Below are 17,449 nucleotides of genomic sequence, written 5' to 3'. Positions count from 1 at the left end.
GGAGTGCAGTGGCATGAACACGGCTCACTGCAGCCTCAACCTCCTGGGCTCAAGTAATTCTCTTGCCTCAGCCCTTCAAGTAGTTGGGATTACAGGCACACACCATCACACCCTGCTAATTTTTGTATTTTATGTAGAGACAGGGTTTCACTATCTTGCCCAGGCTGATAGTGAGCTATCAGCTCGAACTCCTGAGCTCAAGCGATCCACCTGCCTCGGCCTCCCAAAGTGCTGGGATTACAGGCATGAGCCACCACACCCGGCCTCATGATATTCTTGTATATCCTTTACATTTGCAGAGTAAAAAGTGAACATTTTAAACACTTTTTGTAGAGATTCTTATATATTCTTTTAATCATTTTACTTCTCTAACATCTTCTGTTTGTATACATTATGCTTTTAAAGGCGGTTTTTTTAAAAGGAAAAGCTTGTGGTTGGGGATCTGACAAGTTTCCTGTCTTCAGTGATCATATCTAGGTGATGAAGAAGTTTATAATACCCATCAAATAAAGAACAAAGCAAATGACTTCAAAGTAAGGGTGCACCGAGCAGGACAGAATTATTTGGATGACAGAGAAAAGTGTGAAGGTTGAAGAGGCAGGGAAGTTTTGCAGGAAAAAGTAGGACTGGAGATGAGTGGGAGAGTGAGTGGGAGGAAAAATGAGCATTCCCGACGGCAGCCCCTCTCATGAGGATACAAATTGTACGTGGAACTTATAGAATAGAAAGAAAACATCTGTCCTGGGTCCTGGGCTTCTGCCTTCAATGAAAGTGAGTTATTAGCTCCATTTTACACATAAAACAAATTCAGGGTCTGAGATTAAGGAGCTTATTTAAAGGAAATTACACGTGACAGCAAAGACATAGATGAGAAAACCAGTGAACAGTGAGGCCCACTGTATGGCCAGAGGCACAGCAATCATATGGTGAGCAGTGGCCGGGTGTGGTGGCTCATGCCTGTCATCCCAGCAATGTGGGAGGCCGAAGCAGGTGGATCACTTGAGGCCAGGAATTCAAGACCAGCCTAGGCAACATGGCAAAACCCTTTGCTACTAAAAATACAAAGATTAGTGGGGCGTGGGGGTGCATGCCTGTAATACCAGCTACTCAGTAGCTGAGGCATGAGAATCGCTTGAACCTAGGAGATGGAGGTTGCAGTAAGCCGAGATCCCGCAACTGCACTCTAGCCTGGGCGACAGAGCAAGACTCTGTCTCAAGAAAAAAAGAGTGGTGAGCAGTGTGGTTGAGACTTCAAGGGTGAGGGAAGGTGAGGCAAGAATAACTTTGAAAGGTAGGCAGAAGAGTTAAAGGAATAGAAGCATCAGGGCCTCTTAACGGGATGCATGGGGAAAGTAGAATCACAGAATGGAGTAGGGAAGGTACAGCTTGGGAGACCAGGTGACCAAGTAGCAGCAGCAGCTTTGTCATCCATTAAATCTTAAGGCATCTCTCCCCTGTCCACTGGGAATTCCAGCAGGCCAGAAAGCAGGAAATATGTCTAAGGTAACCTCTTGAATACCTGCTGTGTAAAGGGTACCAGGCGCTGTAAATTCTGATACATGGCTGAGCACTGTGGCTCACACCTGTAATCCCAGCACTTTGGGAGGCCAAGGCGGGTGGATCACCTGAGGTCAGGAGTTTGAGACCAGCCCTGCCAACATGGCGAAACCCCATCTCTACTAAAAATACAAAAATTAGCTGGGCATACTGGTGTGCACCTGTAATGCCAGCTACCCAGGAGACTGAGGCAGGAGAATTGCTTGAATCTGAGAGGCGGAGGTTGAGTGAGCCAAGATCATGCCACCGCACTTCAGCCTGGGAGACAGAGCAAGACTCTGTCTCAAAAAAAAAAAAAAAAAAAAAAATCTGCTATGTAGTCAGGGTCTCTATATAAGGAAAAACCTGCTTTCCTTTAATAATAGTGATGATGATTCATGTGGAAAGAATACAGGCCGGGTGTGGTGGCTCACGCCTGTAATCCCAGCACTTTGGGAGGCTGAGGCGGGCGGATCACAAGGTCAGGAGATCAAGATCATCTTGGCTAACATGGTGAAACTCCGTCTCTACTAAAAATACAAAAAATTAGCTGGGCATGGTGGCGGGTGCCTGTAGTCCCAGCTACTTGGGAGGCTGAGGCGGGAGAATGGCGTGAACCTGGGAGGTGGAGCTTGCAGTGAGCTGAGATCACGCCACTGCACTCCAACCTGGGTGACAGAGCAAGAAAAAAAAAAGAATACAGAAGCCTCCACGGCTGGTACCAGGAAGACAGTCCTTTGGTAGATTACAATAACTGGACCAAAACACCTCAACCCCTTTTCAGAAATTGATTTGTTGTTGTTTTTGTTTCGTTTTGTTTTGTTGAGACAGGGCCTCATTCTGTCACCTAGGCTGGAATGCAGTGGTGTGATCTGGGCTCACTTCAGCCTTGACCTCCTGGGCTCAAATGATCCTCTCACCTCAGCGCCCCAAATTGCTGGACTGCAGACATGAGCCACGACACCCGGCTAATTTTTGGATTTTTTGTGGAAACAAGGTTTTACCTTATTGCTGAGGCTGGTCTCGATCTCCTGAGCTCAAATGATCCGCCCACCTCAGCCTTCCAAAGTGTTAGGATTACAGGCGTGAGCCACCGCACCCAGCCACTCTTTCTTTTAATAGTCCTTTTTTTGATGACCACTGTCACTGCCACAGCAGCCTCGGGAGGAGATGCTTCCCTCTCTAACACTCTACCATTTTTTCTCAGTGGGAATGCTACTGTCATATTGTTCTGAATAATCTTTGTGTGGATTTCTAAGGAGTATTGCATGGAGTTTGGCATCCCTGCCTCCTACCCACTAAAGGCCAGTGGATCTTCCTGGTCATTGTGACAACCAAAAATTGTCTTTACACATGTTCACATGTCCCTAACGGAGCACTATGGCCTTGGGTTGAGAATAACTGCAGCCCCAAAGCTGAGAAAATGCAGACTTTTTCCTTTAGACCTAGTTATAAAGATGACAAGGCTGGAGTATGGAAAAACACTTTGCTAAAGGCAAAGGGTTAATAAAAAGAATAAAACACAGATAGGCCCATGAAGCTAATAACCCGGCTCACAAAATGACACTTGCAAATTCCTAAGATCTAGGATGCTTCCATGTGGCATTTCCCCCATTTCTAATTCATGCCTCTTGGAATCAGACTAAGAGACTGAGACCTGATCTTAGTCATTTCTCATAGTTTTTATTTCCTATAACAAGATCCTTTTCCCTCACGATCCTTTTCTCCCAAGACAGTTTATACTGAGATGGTCCTTATCTTCCAGGTGAAATCCCATCCTTATCCTTGTAAACTTGAATAGGATAATCAAATCACAGCACAAAACAACCCTGACATTCATACTGTTAATAAACATGGTCTACAGTGTCTCTTTAGAGTCTTCTTTTGGCTCATTATATCCCTATATATTGTTTTGGCCAGGTTTTTGGTGGTGGTGGTGTTGTTTGGTTTGGTTTGGTTTTGCCTTCATTGAACCTTATATTTCTGCCTACTCACAGTCAGTAAGCTCCTCCAGAGGTTGGTTGCTATAAACTAGCTATCTTGTCCCCTGGAATTGCTTAATGTTGCAAACTATTTGTTTCCATTGTAATTACTAAATGCACGTTTTGTTCCTACCTATTTCAGATGCCCTTGCTGTTGTTATAGAGGTAGCCAACCACGCCAATGACACCATGAAGCAAGGAGTAAGTGTCTTGTTGTCAGTGGCTGGTGTGGTCTTGAACCTGAAAGCCAGGCCTTCATATGCTTTCCATTGTCTTTCTGTAGGACAACTTTCAGAAACTTATGCAAATTCAGTACAGCTTAAATGGACACCATGAAATTGTGCAGCCTGGTCGGGTAAGCATTTTACATTGCTTTTCGCAAACTGTATACGATGCATTTAGGTACCATCTGTATCTGTTTATCGTTTTATAAAAATAGGTTGTTTTTGTTACTCTTCATTGATTCAGTCTTGATCACTTTATCCATTCAAAACATTCATGATGTAAGTCACTGTGACAATTCAATTAGGAATAAGCCCATTTATGAAGTAAGTCCAATTCAATTAGGGGAACGGCAAGGGACCCCACAGAGTATCTGATTTAATGGGATCGTTTTATTGTGTAATGCCAGCGACCTCACACAGTTTTGAAGACAATTTCATTTAACATCTTTAATGTAAGAGAGGATTATGAAGGGAGGGGGGAAATTGGTATTTTGATCCTCCTCATATAGCACAAAAGTGGCCTAGGGAATGAATTCAGGAAAACTACAAAATGCAGTTGTCAGGATGTTGGGTATGCTTCAGGAACAAGTACACGCTCAGTCAATTACATGTCCCTCCATACAGTATCCCAGGGGCCAATATTGGATTTATCCAACCCTGCTTGCTTGTCCGATTCCTAAATGATTTAAGGGTTTAAAATTAACTATGACTGTAAAAAATCTCAGGGAAACTGTGGCTCCCCAGTCTGTCATGAAAAAAATTCTCAGGGAAGAAAGTTGAAAAGGAAATTATATTGTCCTTGTGTTGTGATGGTAGGACTAAATGGGTGTTTGTTTGGATGAATCAGGTTTTTCTCAAAGAAGGAATTCTGATGAAGCTGTCTCGGAAAGTGATGCAACCTCGAATGTTTTTCCTGGTAAGAGGGCTTGTGTAGTTCTGATGTGGCCGAGGTAGGGATAGTTGCTTAAGGAAAGGAGACGTTTATACATGGTAGATAAACTTAGCACCTTCAAATATCAGCCTCACCAGCTTCTTGAACTGGCCGTACTGCTTAATTGCATTTCAAGTATGGGAAATAAAGTCTGTTATGGTGTATAACCAGAAGATTATTTCTTTTTGGAATTTATTCCATTTCTAACTTGGAAAATTGTTCTAATCATTTGTTTAGGCAGACTAATACCTTCGTGGGATTTAGAATTCAAAAAACATTAAATCTGTTACAGAACTTGGAAATAAAGCACGTTTTCCAGAAATTGCCTTTTAAATTATATTCTAATAAAACATTCTAGGTAGTTCTAGTGTATATAGCAGAATATAAGTATTTTATTCAGAGAGCTATTAGCAAAGAGGTATTATTTATCCTTTAATCTTGTATCTTGTCAAAATCTTTGTGGCAGTAATGTGTTTCTTTACTTTCTCCCCTGAAATGTTTCTACTTTCAGTTTAATGATGCCCTGCTGTATACAACACCAGTGCAGTCTGGGATGTATAAACTGAACAACATGCTCTCACTGGCTGGAATGAAGGTCTGTGCATCTGTTAGATGTTTTGTTTTGTTTTGTTTTGTTTGAGACGGGGTCTCATTCTGTCACCCAGGCTGGAGTGCAGTGGTACAATCTTGGCTGACTGCAACCTCCACCTCCTGGGTTCAAGTGATTCTTCTGCCTCAGCCTCCTAAGTAGCTGGAACTACAGGCATCCACCACAACGCCTGGATAATTTTTGTATTTTCGGTAGAGACGGGTTTCACCATGTTGGCAGGCTGGTCTCGAACTCCTGACCTCAGGTGATCAGCCTGCCTTGGCCTCCCAAAGTGCTGGGGTTACATAGGCATGAGCCACCATGCCCACCCAGGTGATTTGTTTTTAAACCCAAATAAGGTCGGGTGCGGTGGCTCACACGCCTATAATCCTAGCACTTTGGGAGGCCGAGGCCGGTGGATCACAAGGTCAGGAGTTTGAGATCAGCCTGACCAATATGGTGAAACTCCATCTCTACTAAAAGTACAAAAAAACCCCACAAAAATTAGCCAGGCCTGGTGGCGTGCACCTGTAATCCCAGCTACTCAGGAGGCTGAGGCAGGAGAATCGCTTGAACCTGGGAGGCAGAGGTTTCAGTGAGCCGAGATCGCGCAACTACACTCCAGCTGGAGCAACAGAGTGAGACTCCATCTCAAAAAAAAAAAAAAAAAAAAACCCAAATAAAGGCTGGGCATAGTGGCTCACACCTGTAGTCCCAGCACTTTGGGAGGCCGAGGCAGGATAATAACTTGAGCTCAAGAGTTAGAGACCAGCCTGGGCAACATAGTGAAACCCCCATCTCTATTAAAAATAACAACAACAACAAATATATGATATATTTAGAGAAAATTCCCTAAGATAAACATCTTTCTTACATCCTTTACTTTTCTGTCTATATATGTTACTGTTTATGCATTTGTTTTGTTTTGTTTTGTTTTTTTGTGACAGAGTCTCACTCTGTTGCCCAGGCTAGAGTACAGTGGTGCGATCTCAGCTCACTGCAACCTCTGCCTCCCGAGTTCGAGAGATTCTCCTGACTCAGCCTCTTGAGTAGATGGGATTACAGGCTCAGCTAATTTTTGTATTTTTCACAGAGAGGGGGTTTCACTATGTTGGCCAGGCTGGTCTCAAAGTCCTGACCTCAAGTGATCCACCCACCTTCGCCTCCCAAAGTGCTGAGATTACAGGCATGAGCCACTGTGCCCTGCCTGTTTGTACATTTGATTATTCATTCATGTAGTCATTTGTTCACTCATGCATTAATGTATTCATAGGATATTTATTGAGAACTACTATAAACAAAACAGTAATGGGTTTGGTGGAAAATATGAATATAAGTTGAAGCATGATTCTTATTATCTTTCCTCCCCCAGGGACTTAGCAACTAGTTGGGAAGATAGTACACTACACATAAATACCTATTAAGTAGACAGTAATAAATATCACTATAAAGGCACAATTACAGTTTTGGGAATTCAGAAAATAAAGAACTTGCAGTGTTTGATGGTCATGGTGGGGACTGGCCTGCAGCTTTTGAGAGCAGCTAGGAAAGAAGGAGAGAGAGGAAGAAGAGCCAGTGGACCTTAAAGTATAGATGACATTTGGCCACGCTGAGATGTAAAGGAAAGGCATTCCAGGTGGAGGGCATATTGTGAGCAAAGTCCTGGAGGTGGGAAAGCTGGGCTGGTGTGTGGGCTTTTCAATTCATCTGAAGTATAGAGTAGATGAAGGAGAACAGCAGTAGAGAAAGCTGGATAGGAAGGTTGGTTGTGGATGTCAGCAGCCAGGGCCATTGGACAACTTCAGCTCATTGATATGGTTTTCAGTAGGATGAGTCGGCTCAAATTGTTGTGCTTTCTTCCAGGTCAGAAAACCTACCCAAGAAGCCTATCAGAATGAATTAAAGATTGAAAGTGTAGAACGTTCCTTCATTCTCTCAGCCAGGTAAATTTTTTCTTCTTCTTTTTTTTTTTTCTCATTCTGAGTCTGCTTGCTAGGGAATGTCAGGAAAATTTTGGTCTTTGGTTTTTGGTTTTTTTTTTTTTGAGACAGCATCTCACTCTGTCACCCAGGCTGGAATGCAGTGGCACAATCACAGCTCACTGCAGCCTCCACCTCCATGGCCCAAGCAGTTCTCCCACCTCAGCCTCTTGAGTAGCTAGGACCACAGGCATGCACTACCATACCCGGCTAACTTTAAAAATATTTTTTTGTATGCCAGGTGCGGTGGCTCACCCCTGTAATACCAAGACTTCGGGAGGCCGAGCTGGGCAGATCACTTGAGGTCAGGAGTTTGAGACCAGCCTAGCCAACATGATTAAACCCCATCTCTACTAACAATACAAAAATTAGCCAAGTATGGTGGCAGGCACCTGTAGTCCCAGCTACTCAGGAGGCTGAGGCAGGAGAATTGCTTGAACCCAGTAGGCGGAGGTTGCAGTGAGCCAAGATCCCACCACTGCACTCCAGCCTAGGTGACAGAAAGAGATTCTGTCTCAAAAAAAAAATTTTTTTTTTTAGAAATAGGGTCTCCGTATGTTCCCCAGGCTGATCTTGAACTCCTGAGCTCATGCAATCTTCCCGCCTTGGCCTCCCAAAGTCCTGAGATTACAGGTGTGAGTCACTGTGCCTGGCCTATTTTTAAGTATATATAAAAATAGATTTTTGTGAGTATAACAGGGAAAGATATTGCCAACACTTTTTGCATTTAGGTTAGCTACTGATTTTTTGTTCTTCTTTTTTTTCTTTCCCAATACCATGCAGTTTTACTCTTGATTTACCATGCAAGGAAGTGGCTGAGAGCAGAGGCAATAGTATGCTAGAAGCACAGAGATTAAAATGTTCTTCTGAATAGAATAACAATGGTGAAAGTGCTTTGCTGATCATTTTTTAAGTGACTATTTCAAATTGTTTTTAAGAACAACTAGTGCTTTATAGGTTATTAGGAAATTTGTATGTGTCACTTAAAGGTTCTAACAAACCTATGAGGTAGGTGTAATCTCCTTCTAAAAATTAGGAAACTAAATTACAGAAAAATGGAGTTGCTGTCTTTATGGATACATATTTGACACAGCCAGGATGCAGATCGAAGTCTTTTGCTTCTAAGTCCATTGTTATGGGCTGGGTGCAGTAGCTTACGCCTATAGTCAAGCACTTTGGGAGGCCAAGGCGGGTGGATCACCTGAGGTCAGGAGTTTGAGACCAGCCTGGCCAACATGGTGAAACCCCATCTCTACTAAAAATACAAAAAAATTAGCCGGACATAGTGGCATGTGCCTATAATCCCAGCTACTCGGGAGGCTGAGGCAGGAGAATCACTTGAACCTGGATGGTGGAGGTTGCAGTGAACTGAGATCACTCCACTGCACTCCGGCCTGGGTGATGGAGCAAGACTCCATCTCAGAAAGAATGGAGGGAGGGAGGGAGAAGAAATCCATTATTATTTATGATACCACCTTGCCCCAGACCGGAACCTGCAGTGACTTAATATGTTGCCATAATGTAATTCAAGTGCTGAGGAAACCTGAAACTCTATGACTCATAAAAATACATTATTGAGTTACTGACTGAGTGGCGGAAGTGGGTATTTGGGAAGGTTTGACTGGTGAAGGGAAAGATGCCAGTAGTCATAGCATGCTCCACTGCACAATCTAAATAACGAGACATTGTCTTCTCAGACTTAACCTTTGATCTAATAAAAATAGAAGCAAATACGTTTGTAACACTTACTGTATGCCAGGCACTGTCATAAAGACTTTATGTGTAGTACTTCGTTTCATCTTCACAGCAACCTGTAAGGCAAGTTGTTGTTATTATACCCATTCTATGCTGAGAAAAGCCACTCAGCTATACTAGCAGAGCCAGGATTTGAACCCAGGCAATCTGTTTCCAATTGTCCATACCACTGAAATCAACTAGGATCTTAGGAGCAGGTGGAGTAGTGGCCAGAATCATTTATTACTCTGCATCAGTCACAGTGCTCATGTTTTGTTTTATATTTATTTTCTCTTTTAAGTTCTGTGATAACTTTGTGGGGCGAGTATTATCTTGATCTTCGAGATTAGAAAAATGGAGGCTCAGAGAGGTTCAATAACACATCTAAGGTTACATGAGTAGTAAGCAATGGAGCTGTGATTTGAACCTAGGTGTTTCTGACAACCTTTATAATTTTGCTTATGTCCGTGAATGTCAAGGACTCAAACCAAATGTCTGACTTCCCAAAATCAGAGGACCACAAGAGTCATCCTGGGGTGTGCTACTCCTCTGAAATGCAATGGCTACTGCTGCCTGACATACAGGATGACAGGAGAAGACAAATACCTGTGTCCAGGGTTTGTCAAATGCTTCACAGCTACCAGTCAGAACAAGCAAAGTTCTTGGGGGTACCTGAAACATCCACCAGATACCAATATTTAGAGAGTGCAGGTAAACTGTCAATCACTTAGCATTGTGACTTTTTTCTTTCTTTTCTTTTCCTTTGTTTTTTTTTTGTTTTTTTTTTTTTTTTGAGACAGGGTCTCGCTCTGTCGCCCAGGCTGGAGTGCAGTGGCACGATCTCGGCTGACTGCAGCCTCCGCCTCCCGGCTTCAAGCGATCCTTGTGCCTCAGCCTCCCAAGAAGCTGGGACTACAGGCATGCACCACCACGCCCAGCTAAGTTTTGTATTTTTAGTAGAGACAGGGTTTCACCACATTGCCCAGGCTGGTCTCGAACTCCCGACCTCGAGTGATCCACCCACCTCAGCCTCCCAAACTGCTGGGATTACAGGTGTGAGTCACCACGTCTGGCCATCTTTTTAAATTTTAAAATAGAGATGACCTTTCACCATGTTGGCCAGGCTGGTCTTGAACTCCTGACCTCAGGTGATCCGCCCACCTCGGCCTCCCAAAGTGCTACAGGCAAGATTGTGTTCAGCCCTTTTTTCGTTTTTGAGGGATAGAGGAGTTTGAACAAAAGTTCAAAGAACAAGGCCGGTGCTAGTGGCTCATGCCTATAATCCCAGCACTTTGGGAGGCCGAGGTGGGTGGATCACGAAATCAGGAGATCGAGACCATCCTGGCCAACGTGGGGAGACCCCGTCTCTACTAAAAATACAAAAATTAGCCGGGTGTGGTGGCGCGTATCTGTAGTCCCAGCTACTCGGGAGACTGAGGCAAGAGAATCGCTTGAACCCGGGAAGCGGAGGTTGCAGTGAGCCGAGATAGCACTGCTGCACTCCAGCCTGGCAACAGAGTGAGGCTCCATCTCAAAAAAAAAAGAAAGTTCGAAGAACATTAAGACCCTGTATATCATGTTCCCAGTGAGTGCTTGAGCTTGGTTCTTAAAATCAAGAAGTTATTTTCAAAATTCCAAGGCGGAAATACCTATAGAAAAGTCAAGTTTTAATTGCACTTCTATTTCCCAAGTAAAAATGAGCCTTGGTGAAAAACAGTAAGCTATTTTATTAAGATTAAATAATTCAGGAAATTATAGTAAATGTTTCTTTCCTTGGTTGTTAGGTAAATATCTGGATGTTCATGATTTCCAGATCAGTACCAGACAGGTGTAATGAACAGCTCTGATCAAGATTTATATTTCTGTAACTTTTTTTTTTCTTCTTTGTGACAGAGTCTCGCTCTGTCGCCCAGGAGTACAGTGACGCGATCTTGGCTCACTGCAACCTCCACCTCCTGGGTTTGAGCAATTCTTCTGCCCTAGCCTTCCGAGTCACTGGGACTACAGGCATGTGCCACCATGCCCGGCTAATTTTTTTTTTTGTATTTTTAGTAGAGACGAGTTTCACCATGTTGGCCAGGCTGGTCTTGAACTCCTGACCTCAAGTGATCCGCTTGCCTTGGCCTCCCAAAGTGCTGGGATTACAGTCATGAGCCACCATGCCCAGCAACATAACTATTTCCGTTCTTCTTATCAATCAGGGTGGCAACCCTCTCTTCTGCTGTCAGCTGGAGAGAGATAACTACCCCGCGAATCTCATCCAAGTTCCTGCCAGTGGTAGCTGGGTAGACAGCTTCAGTTTCTTGTCAGGAGCAAAAATAAACACCACAAGCTCTCACAGCCATTCCCTTTTCTTCCATCTCGGGAGGATCCAGCATGCCCAACAAGACGGCAAGGTCCTGATCCTTACCATCAATGTTGGTAAAAGGGCATTTTTCTGTTGGCTCATCACTATTGTAAGCATTGTTATTCTTGCTCCAGGCAAGATGGTCCTCAGCACTGTCTGTTGCAAGGGCAGTCAACTTCACATTGCTCTTGGTGAATTCTGGTGCCAGCTTTGCAGCTCTGCCAAGCTCCATAGTGCACACTGGTGTAGAGTCCCGAGGGTGGGAAAAAAGAATGCCACAGGAGTCTCCTAGAAAGTCGTGGGAACAGATACAGCCAACAGTGCGATTTGCCTCAGAGTTGGGAGCCTTGTCCCCAAGAAGCAGCCCTCTGTGGGTGGCAGCAGTAGTGACATGGGTGGGCGAGACAGTATAGCCACTGCAGCAAGCAGCCAGCTGGTCTGGGCAATCCTGTTTGTGCTTTTGTTAGTCTGGGGCTCAGTAATAAGCAGTGATAACTGAGAGCAATCATTGCTGAGTCAAACTAACTTTAGTGATGAGAGAAAGTCATTGTTTGGAGATTGGCATATGGAGAGCTATGAGGGAAGGAGATTGTCTACTATCAACCATTAACAAATGCTTACTGGGCATCACCTACCCTGTCCAAGAGCTGGGGGTGTGCAATCCCTGTCCTTAAGAATAAGCTTTTATTCTAAAGCAGGAGATACACAATAATCAGGTTTATTTATATATATGCACATATAAATAATTTGGAGTATTCAATGTTATAAAGAAGAATAAAGTAGGCTGAGCAGATAGAAAGTGATGAGGTCAAGAACTTATACGGGATGAGGGGGCGGATCAGAAAAATCATCTCTGAGGAGCATCAGAGACCAGAAGCAAATCCCAGATGGAAGGAACAGCAAGAACAAAAGACATATCAGGGAGGCAGGAAAGGGTGTAGTATGTTAAAGAAACAGCAAGAAGTCCAATATAGGTAGAGCCTAGTACTCCGGGGAGAGCCTAGTACTCCCCTAGTACCAGGGGAGATTAAATGTGAGTTACAGTTTGGGGGCAAGAGTTAGGGGCCACCCATAGTAAGGTCATTGAATTTTTAAGAGTTTTCAGCTAAGTGATAATATCTAATTTATGTTTGTGAAAGATCACACCAGCTTCTTTGCAGAAGATAGACCATCAGGAGACTAGAGTAGAAGTTGGGCAGCCAGGTAGTGAGTGCGCAGTAGATGATGGTGTGTCTTGGGTTAAAGTGATGAACAATGGTATGAATCAGAAAAAACCTAATAGGATTACTAATGGGCTGAATGTGGGCTCTGCAGGGGAAATCATTGAACTGGAAAGTTCTCAATAAAGGAAAAATAAATTTCCAAGGGAGGATCAAGCTGGCATGAGGGAAAGAGAGCTAAGCCATACTGAATGTCATTGGTATGCCATGCTCTCCTTCCAGATTCCTCCAACCAGTTAGGCAGGTACTGCATCCCGTATTAAAGGTGGTAAGGAGGCCTCATCCCTATTCAGTCTCTCCATCCCCTCCCACCAACACACTGCATGCTCCATCAGCACGGATCTGCGTGTGACTCCATGCATGCCAGCCAACTCCACAGCCGTCTGCCTTCCATAGGTGTTACCTCCACCTGCGGTTTGTCCCTTCATTCAGTAATGAATATGGAGCCTCTACCTTGGGCCAGGCATTGTGCTGCGCATCGGGACACAGTGGATTAAAAACTAAAAGGGTCAAGTCAGGTGCAGTGGCTCACGCCTATAATCCCAACACTTTCAGAGGCCAAGGCAGGCGGACCACTTGAGGTCAGGAGTTAAAGACCAGCCTGGCCAACATGGTGAAACCCCATTTAATATTTTATATTAAAAATATAAAAATTAGCTGGGCATAGTGGCAGACGCCTGTAATCCCAGCTACTCTGGAGGCTGAGGCAGGAGAATTGCTTGAACTTGGGAGGCAGAAGTTACGGTGAGCCGAGATCGCACCACTACACTCCAGCCTAGGCAACAGAGCGAGACTCTGTCTCAAAAAAAAAAAAAAAAAAAAAAAAAATTTAAAAGGGCCCTTCCTTCACTGAGCTGACATTCCATGGAGGAGGAGATGCACTTAGCAAATATTAACACAATTAAGTGTTGTGGTGATTAAATGGTACACAGAAAAAGTACCAGGGGCTAGGAGGCTGTAAAGCAAGGGACCTTAAACTGCAATGGGGAGAGAGGGCAGCCTCTTTCCTACAAACCCTGCTGTTTATATTGACTTAGGAAAGATAAGTAGGAGTCAGAGGGGCAAAGAGGAAAAAAGGAAGAGCCTCCTGGTCATTAGGAGCACTGTGTACAAAGGTCCTTAGGTGAGAAGGGGCATGACACATTCAGAGAATTGGAAGGTCAGTGTGGCACGAGCTCAAGAATGAGGAAGAGAATGACCCAGGATAAGCCTGGAGGGACAGGTGACTTAGATGGTGCAGAACCATCTTGTGGGATTTGGTCTTTAGCCTAAGAGCCACAGAAAGCCACTGAAAGGCTTATACAAAGGAATGATGTGATCAGACTGGCATTTTTTAAAGAGTATCCGGCTGCTGCATGGAATATGGTTTGGGAGGTGGCCTAAAGGAGGGGACTGATTGGACACAGGGTATAAGAGGAGTTTTTCAGAGGAGACTCCAGCATATACTATGAATTGGGAGATGGTGCCATGCACTGTGACAGGGAGCACTGGGAGAGGAGCAGCTTTAGGGGAGAAATTGGGAGTTGAGTTTCAGGTGTGCATATGGAATGTGAGGTGCCTATGCAACATCCAAATGCAGCCATCAAGGGTCAGTTTCTGTAAGGATCTGGATTTCAGAGGGAAGTCGGGGCCAGAGGCATATATTTGGGCACCATTAGCTTAGAGTTGACCATGGCTGGCAGACTGAATGAGGGTACACAGAGAGTTCCCTGCCAAACTCCTGTAACTCTTTAAGTCCTAACTTTGTCATCACCTTTGCAAAGCCATCCCTGCTACTTACATAAGGTAATTTCCTATTTCTATGTTATTTATCTACATTTGTCATATCATATGTTAATTACATGTTTCACCTCAATTCAGTGTGCATCCTTACAAGTGAGGTATATTTTGTGTGCCCAGTTCTTGGCTTAGGTCCTGGCTTAGTAGGCTCCCAGTGAATGTTACTCACAGTGTTACTCACAAATCAAAGTGATGTGGCCTTTGAACCTCAGAGAAGCATCCTGCAGTTAATCCAAGTAGTAAATGGTGTGGCATGGTCTAACAACCTCAAATCCTTTCTATTGAAGGGTTTTTAACCTTTTTTTTTGAGACAGTCTCACTTTGTTGCCCAGGCTGGAGTGCAGTGGCACAATCTCAGCTCACTGCAACCACCACCTCCCAGGTTCAGGTGATTCTCCTGCCTCAGCCTCCTGAGTAGCAATGACTACAGGTGCGCACCACCATGCCTGGCTAATTTTTGTATTTTCAGTAGAGACGGGGTTTTCACATGTTGGCCAGGCTGGTCTTGAACTCCTGATGTCAGGTGATCCGCCCTCCTCGGCCTCCCAAAGTGCTGGGATTACGGGCATGAGCCACCACGCCCGGCCAGGTTTTTAACCCTTGGCAATTCATCCCAGTCATTGGGAAAGTGGTACTTACTTGACACAAATTTGCTTTCTTGTACTATACACATTCTATAAAGAAAATAATACTTAACAGTTTTTCAGTTTGAGGAAGATGCTGATTCTTCTGCTAATCATGTTACAAAAGGAGACTAGAATATCTCCACTGGATGCTGCGGGCAAATGTGTGTGGTCTGTGAGAAATGTGTTATCAAGAGCTGGTAAACATTGTCTTGGCAGAACCCCACACAGGAGAGAGCCAGGAATGATTAAATGAAAGAACAGCATATGTGACATGATTTGCACAGTTGAATCACATTCCACATGCTCCCCGGGCTCCAGAAGAATCCAATAGCAATTCTCAAATTTACCATCTGCCTCTCTGCTTTCTGTTACTCTTCTGGTGAGGAGCCGGGGAGGCAGGGAGAGATGGTAATGTTTTATGAATGTTTGCTTGGAACCCTGAGCATGTATTCTTATCATGTAGTTCTGCAGAGAACATGAGCAGAGGCTAGCAATGACCTGGTGGTGAGAGGTCCAGTCCTTAACTACACTTAGGTTTAATACCAGCTCATCACTTAGTAGTCTGTTGTCTATAAAGCAAATTATCAAACATTACTAATTCTCAGTTTCCTTACCTGTAAATGGTGAAGGTGGGTGATGATGTTGTAGTTGGGGGCAGGGGGTGTAAGATCCAATGTATATTCCATGGGGAAGCTCTGAGGGTGAGACATGGTGACATTTGCTAAGCATTTAGCAGAGCTGGCTGACGTAGTAACTGTTAAATGGCATCTCGTTTTGGCAGTAATGCTAGAATAGTAGCGGTAAATAAGGCAGGGTTTTGTTTGGTTTAGAGAGAAAGAGGTTATTTCTTTTTTGTTATTCTTCATATATAATGAAAATTTGAGAAATTAATTTGATTTAAAATTTTATTTGTAAAGTGGATTTCTACCTTTTTTAATCCACGTGAATGAACATTCTAAATGGCACTCAAGCCATGGAGTAGGGAGGCGCTTTCTGAGAATGATGATTGTAGGGAAGGTGAGTGGTTTCTATTCTTGACCTGCCCTGGGTTCTCTAAAATACAGCAACATATGTCTATATGTACCATTATTAATGGTGGAATTTTTTATTTTAGAAACACTCTTTAAGAGTTCAAATATACTTAAAGTTAGGTCAAATAATACCAGAAACTGCATATTCAGGCACCCAAACTAAAAAATAATCATCAAGATTTTGCCACTGATTTTCCTGTTTCATAATTTTCCATTTTAAAACAAATTGCAGATATCAGGTCATTTTACTTCTGCTTTTTTTTTTTTTTTTTTTTTGGAGACAGTGTCTTGCTCTGTCACCCAGGCTGGAGTGCAGTGGCACTATGTTGGCTCACTACAACCTCCACCTCCTTGGTTCAAGCAATTCTCCTGCCTTAGCTCCCTGAGTAGATGGGATTACAGGCATGCACTACCACGCCCGGCTAATTTTTGTATTTTTAGTAGAGACAGGGTTTCACTATGTTGGCCACGCTGATCTCGAACTCCTGAGCTCAAATGATCCACCCGCCTTAGCCTCCCAAAGTGTTGGGATTACAGGTGTGAGCCACCACGCCCGGCCGATTTTACTTCTGTATACCTCAAAATGCCTCTCGAAATTAAACTACAGACTTTTTTTTTTTTTATCATAGTCACAATCCCATTGTGATGAATTTTTATTATGATGGAGTTTTAATTATTTATTAAAGTCTTTCTTTCTCTCGTTCCCTCTCCCTCTTTTCTGCTCTTTCTCTAATGTGTATGTATAGATTTATATATTTATTTTTATTTATAATACCTAACATGTGCCTCTCAGTTTTAAATATACAAAACAAAATTTAAACAGTGGTTTCGTAAGTATGCTGATACCAGTAATGATTTGGAGTTAACATGGTTTTGGGAAAGAAGCATGGTTGGAAAAACAGAGAAAAAAAATACCCTTGTCTGACCAAGCTTGCCCCTATTTGGCCCATTCCCATCTAGCGCTGAATTAAAGATACCTCCTGATGAGCTGGGTAGGGACAGAGAACTTGGTGGGTGAAATAGGTAGAGAAGCCCTAACAAAAACTGCAGCCTTTACCGTGTGAACTGCATTGTCAACATCTGCTTTCTAATACAAAAAAAATGTTCCCTTCACCCCAGTGCCCTTCCTAGAAATTTTTAGTAATCCTTAGTAATCTAAAGATATTTAGTATTCTATGCTATAAATTGGAATTTGAAACTTGACTTATTGGAATCTTTTTAAATTCTAGGATGATGTCTTAAGAAACTCCCTGGCTATATAAATAACCATAATTATTAATTGTACAATTATCCTTTAAATCAAACCAAAAATATTTTCAAATTTAGGAGAGTTCAAAAGCTATTTAATATAAAGCAGAACTTTTGGAAAGAAAAAATAAGCATTGCTAAAATGCCATCATGGGTTCTCTGTTGTCTGTTCTGATGATCTGTTCACTAAACCTCAGAGTTGCTGCTTTTTTGACTAGTATTG

The 17,449-nt window shown here is 43.3% G+C and overlaps 1 protein-coding gene and 1 pseudogene across 2 annotated transcripts in view; one reads left to right on the top strand and one right to left on the bottom strand.

The window, feature by feature from the left end:
• Positions 1-17,449, top strand: part of FGD6 (FYVE, RhoGEF and PH domain containing 6) — a 138,319-nt gene that overhangs the window by 102,265 nt on the left and 18,605 nt on the right. For both annotated transcript variants that reach the window (XM_054445407.2, XM_054445406.2), the window contains exons 10-14: positions 3,661-3,719; positions 3,802-3,873; positions 4,590-4,658; positions 5,185-5,268; positions 7,126-7,205. In XM_054445407.2, the coding sequence (XP_054301382.1) occupies positions 3,661-3,719; positions 3,802-3,873; positions 4,590-4,658; positions 5,185-5,268; positions 7,126-7,205 (364 nt within the window). The remainder of the gene's footprint in view (positions 1-3,660; positions 3,720-3,801; positions 3,874-4,589; positions 4,659-5,184; positions 5,269-7,125; positions 7,206-17,449) is intronic.
• On the bottom strand, positions 11,123-12,795 carry LOC129009860 (peroxiredoxin-6-like; annotated as a pseudogene).

The sequence above is a fragment of the Pongo pygmaeus genome, chromosome 10 (genome assembly GCF_028885625.2).
Source record: "Pongo pygmaeus isolate AG05252 chromosome 10, NHGRI_mPonPyg2-v2.0_pri, whole genome shotgun sequence".
Taxonomy (NCBI): Eukaryota; Metazoa; Chordata; class Mammalia; order Primates; family Hominidae; genus Pongo; species Pongo pygmaeus.
The sequence above is the reverse complement of the archived record's forward strand: the minus strand, read 5'-3'. Positions and strand labels throughout refer to the sequence as shown.